Below are 3,029 nucleotides of genomic sequence, written 5' to 3' on the forward strand. Positions count from 1 at the left end.
TGGCTGTCCTGGAACTCATTGGAGGCTCAGGTGGCCTCGAACTCAGAGATCCGACTGTCTCTGCCTTTCTGGGATCAAAGCCAGCTGTGTGCCATCATTGTCTGGCTTTGTTGTGTTTTTTAATGAATGAAGGTTGAAACAAAATCATTGTATGGGAGCTCATGAGGGCCACATGTGGACAGCTTTGTCCTTGAATTAGAAGCTGACTTTCATTTTAATGTCAAAGTAACTCAATTCTCCAAACTTAGACATATTTGCATTGTTTTTGGAATAACTTTCAGAATTTAAAACAAACCAAAAAACCTAACAACAAAAAACCACTTCCAAGGAGTAGATTTTTTTTTTTTTTTTTAAAAAGGAGTAGTGGTAAAGTTTTACTAAAGGAAAACTTTCCTGGTTTACTTTTCGCCAGTCTGTTCCGGCATGCTTCTAATAATATTAGAATCACCTGGGCCAATGATAGCCAGTGCGCACACTCTGCAGTGTTTTCCACACGCTGTGCCCAATTCAATATTATTGCCGCTATAGTGATGGAAACCAGTTTTAGCCAACATGGCATAGTATTCTATTTCAGATTTCCTCAGAGCTGGGCAGTTGTTGGCGAGAATAACCAATTTCGCTTTGCCTTGTCTGATCATCTTCAGAGTTTGTTTGTATCCCAGAACATACTTTCCACTTTTCATAACAAGCTGGAGCCTAGAGTTGATCGACTCCAGAGACTTTTTCTTCTTCTTTGTGGCCACCATCTTCCTGCCTTGGTGTAGGACAATCCCCAACCTATCATTTACAGAGAACAGAAGAGAGGATTATGATCCGGAGCGCCAAACACAAACCTGTGGAGCCGCCCAATCCTCCACCAGGCAGAGCTCACTCACCAAGATCCGTAGATTTTTTTTTAATTCACTTCCACCCCTTTTGTATCCACTTCTCTCCTCTCCTGCTGGTCGCACTCTCCCTCCCTCTGCCCCCCTACCCCACTCTCCCACTCCTCAGAAAAGCAGAGACCCTCCCCCCAACCTACGCCAGCACATCAAGTTGCAATGGGACTGAATGCACACTGAGGCTAGGCAAGGCGGTCCCACCAGGGGGTAAGTACCTGTTCTTTTTAAAAAATTTAATTGAGCTTATTTATTTATTACATTTTATTAACTTTGTATCCCCTCTGCAGCTCCCTCCCTCGTCTCCTCCCAGTCCCACCCATCCTCCCTTTTCTCCCCTATACTCTTTCTCTGGTCCCCTGATAGGGGAAGACCTCCTCTCCTTCTCTTTGAACCTAGCCTATCAGGTCTCATCGGGGTTGGCTGCAATCATCTTCCTCTGTGGCCTGGCAAGGCTGTACCCCCCAGGGGGAGGTGATCAAAGAGCCAGCCACTGAGTTCATGTCACAGACAGCCCCTGTTCCCCTTACTAGGAAACCCACTTGGAAACTGAGCAGCGGGTCTAGGTCCTCTCCATGCATGGCCCTTGGTTGGAGTATAAGTCTCTGCAAGACCCCCCGGGGCCCAGGTATTTTGGCTCTGTTGTTCTCCTTCTGGAATTCCTGTCCTCTGCAGGAAGGATTCTAGCACTCTGCCCAAAGTTTGGCTATGAGTCTCAGTATCTCCTTCAATACCCTGGTAGAGTTTCAGAGGTCCTTCCCACCATTCAATAAGGACATTTGCTCAACCATGTTCATAGCAGCTTTATTTGTAATATAGCCAGCATCTGAAAACAACCTAGATGTCCCTCAATGGAGAAATGGATACAGAATTATAGCACATTTACACAATGAAAGCAATTAAAAACAAGGAAATCATCAAATTTGCAGGTAAATAGTGGGAACTAGAAAAGATCACCCTGAGTGAGGGATCCCAGAAGCAGAAAGATGGGCCTGTTATATACTTGCTTATAAATGGATGTTAGACAAATAACATAGGATAAATATACTAAAATCTATAATCCTAAAGAAGCTAAACAACAAGGGGAACCCTAGGGAAGATGCTTAATCCTCATTCAGAAGGGCAAACAGGATAGACATTGGAAGAAGGAGAAGACAGGGAACAGGACAGGAGTCTTCCTCAGAGTAGCTGTTCCTAATGGCAGGTTTCTGTTATTCCTCATCCCAAGCCCTACCGAAGTGGGGGGGGAAAGTAAAGAGAAAATCGAGCCCAGTCTCCAGAAGTTCTCATACTGGCAGAGATGTGCTTACATGTTAGGATACTGAGAAAAGTGGGGTGTAGACCATCAGCGGCTGGAGTGAAGCCGTCTCTGATTGAGTTTGATGAATTTATTTAGAGTGCACTGGAATTGCTCTCTGTCAATGTATCTCAACAGACACCACACCCCAAACACTGGTGTTTATTTTATCTTACATTGGTTTTGTTATGTAGCCCCCATTGGCCTTGATCTGAAGATCCACATGCCTCAGACTTCTGCATGCTACGATTATAAGCATGGACCAGATGGATGTTCGGAACATGGTAGCCAGCTTGTAGACTCCAGAGTCAGGTAACAGAGGGCAAGCAGAGGCTGTTCGCATTTAGGCAGCAACAAAACCAAACCAACCCGGGATTTGTGAGCCATAGTCTCTGCTCACTGTCCCTGGTGATTTGCTGTGTGTTAGGCAATGCATTCCATTTGAATGGATGGAAAACACTAAAGAGAAGCCTGCGTAGTAGATTCCTCTGTGTGTCTGTTGTCAAAATGCCAATCCAATGTGGGCAGGATTGTCTTCAGTTTAAATGATCCTGCCAGATGCAGAGAGGATGTTGAGCCAGCATATCAATGTATTAGATGTCCCCAGAAAGTGAAAATATCTGCAGCTTTATTGGAATTCTAGGTGGTTGGTTTGAAGTAAATTAAGAGATATCGGGATGACTGAGATATACACATGAGACGCTCACATGCTGGAAATTGCAGACTAACCTGGGAGAAATCTATGAGCAGGAAAGAGAGTACAAACATGGTCAGTTGTCTTTCTTTCTTTTTTCTTTCTTTCCTTCCTTCCTTCCTTCCTTCCTTCCTTCCTTCCTTCCTTCCTTCCTTCCTTC

At 44.6% G+C, this 3,029-nt stretch overlaps 1 protein-coding gene across 1 annotated transcript; it reads right to left on the reverse strand.

The window, feature by feature from the left end:
- Window positions 1-398: 398 nt before the first annotated feature.
- Window positions 399-751, reverse strand: LOC129673633 (60S ribosomal protein L30-like). Its single transcript, XM_055603521.1, has one exon. The coding sequence runs from the start codon at window positions 744-746 to the stop codon at window positions 399-401; it is 348 nt and encodes a 115-aa protein (XP_055459496.1). The 5' UTR covers window positions 747-751.
- Between the last annotated feature and the right edge of the window lie 2,278 nt (window positions 752-3,029).

This window comes from Psammomys obesus, unplaced genomic scaffold, assembly GCF_907164565.1.
Source record: "Psammomys obesus unplaced genomic scaffold, mPsaObe1.curated_primary_1811, whole genome shotgun sequence".
NCBI lineage: Eukaryota > Metazoa > Chordata > Mammalia > Rodentia > Muridae > Psammomys > Psammomys obesus.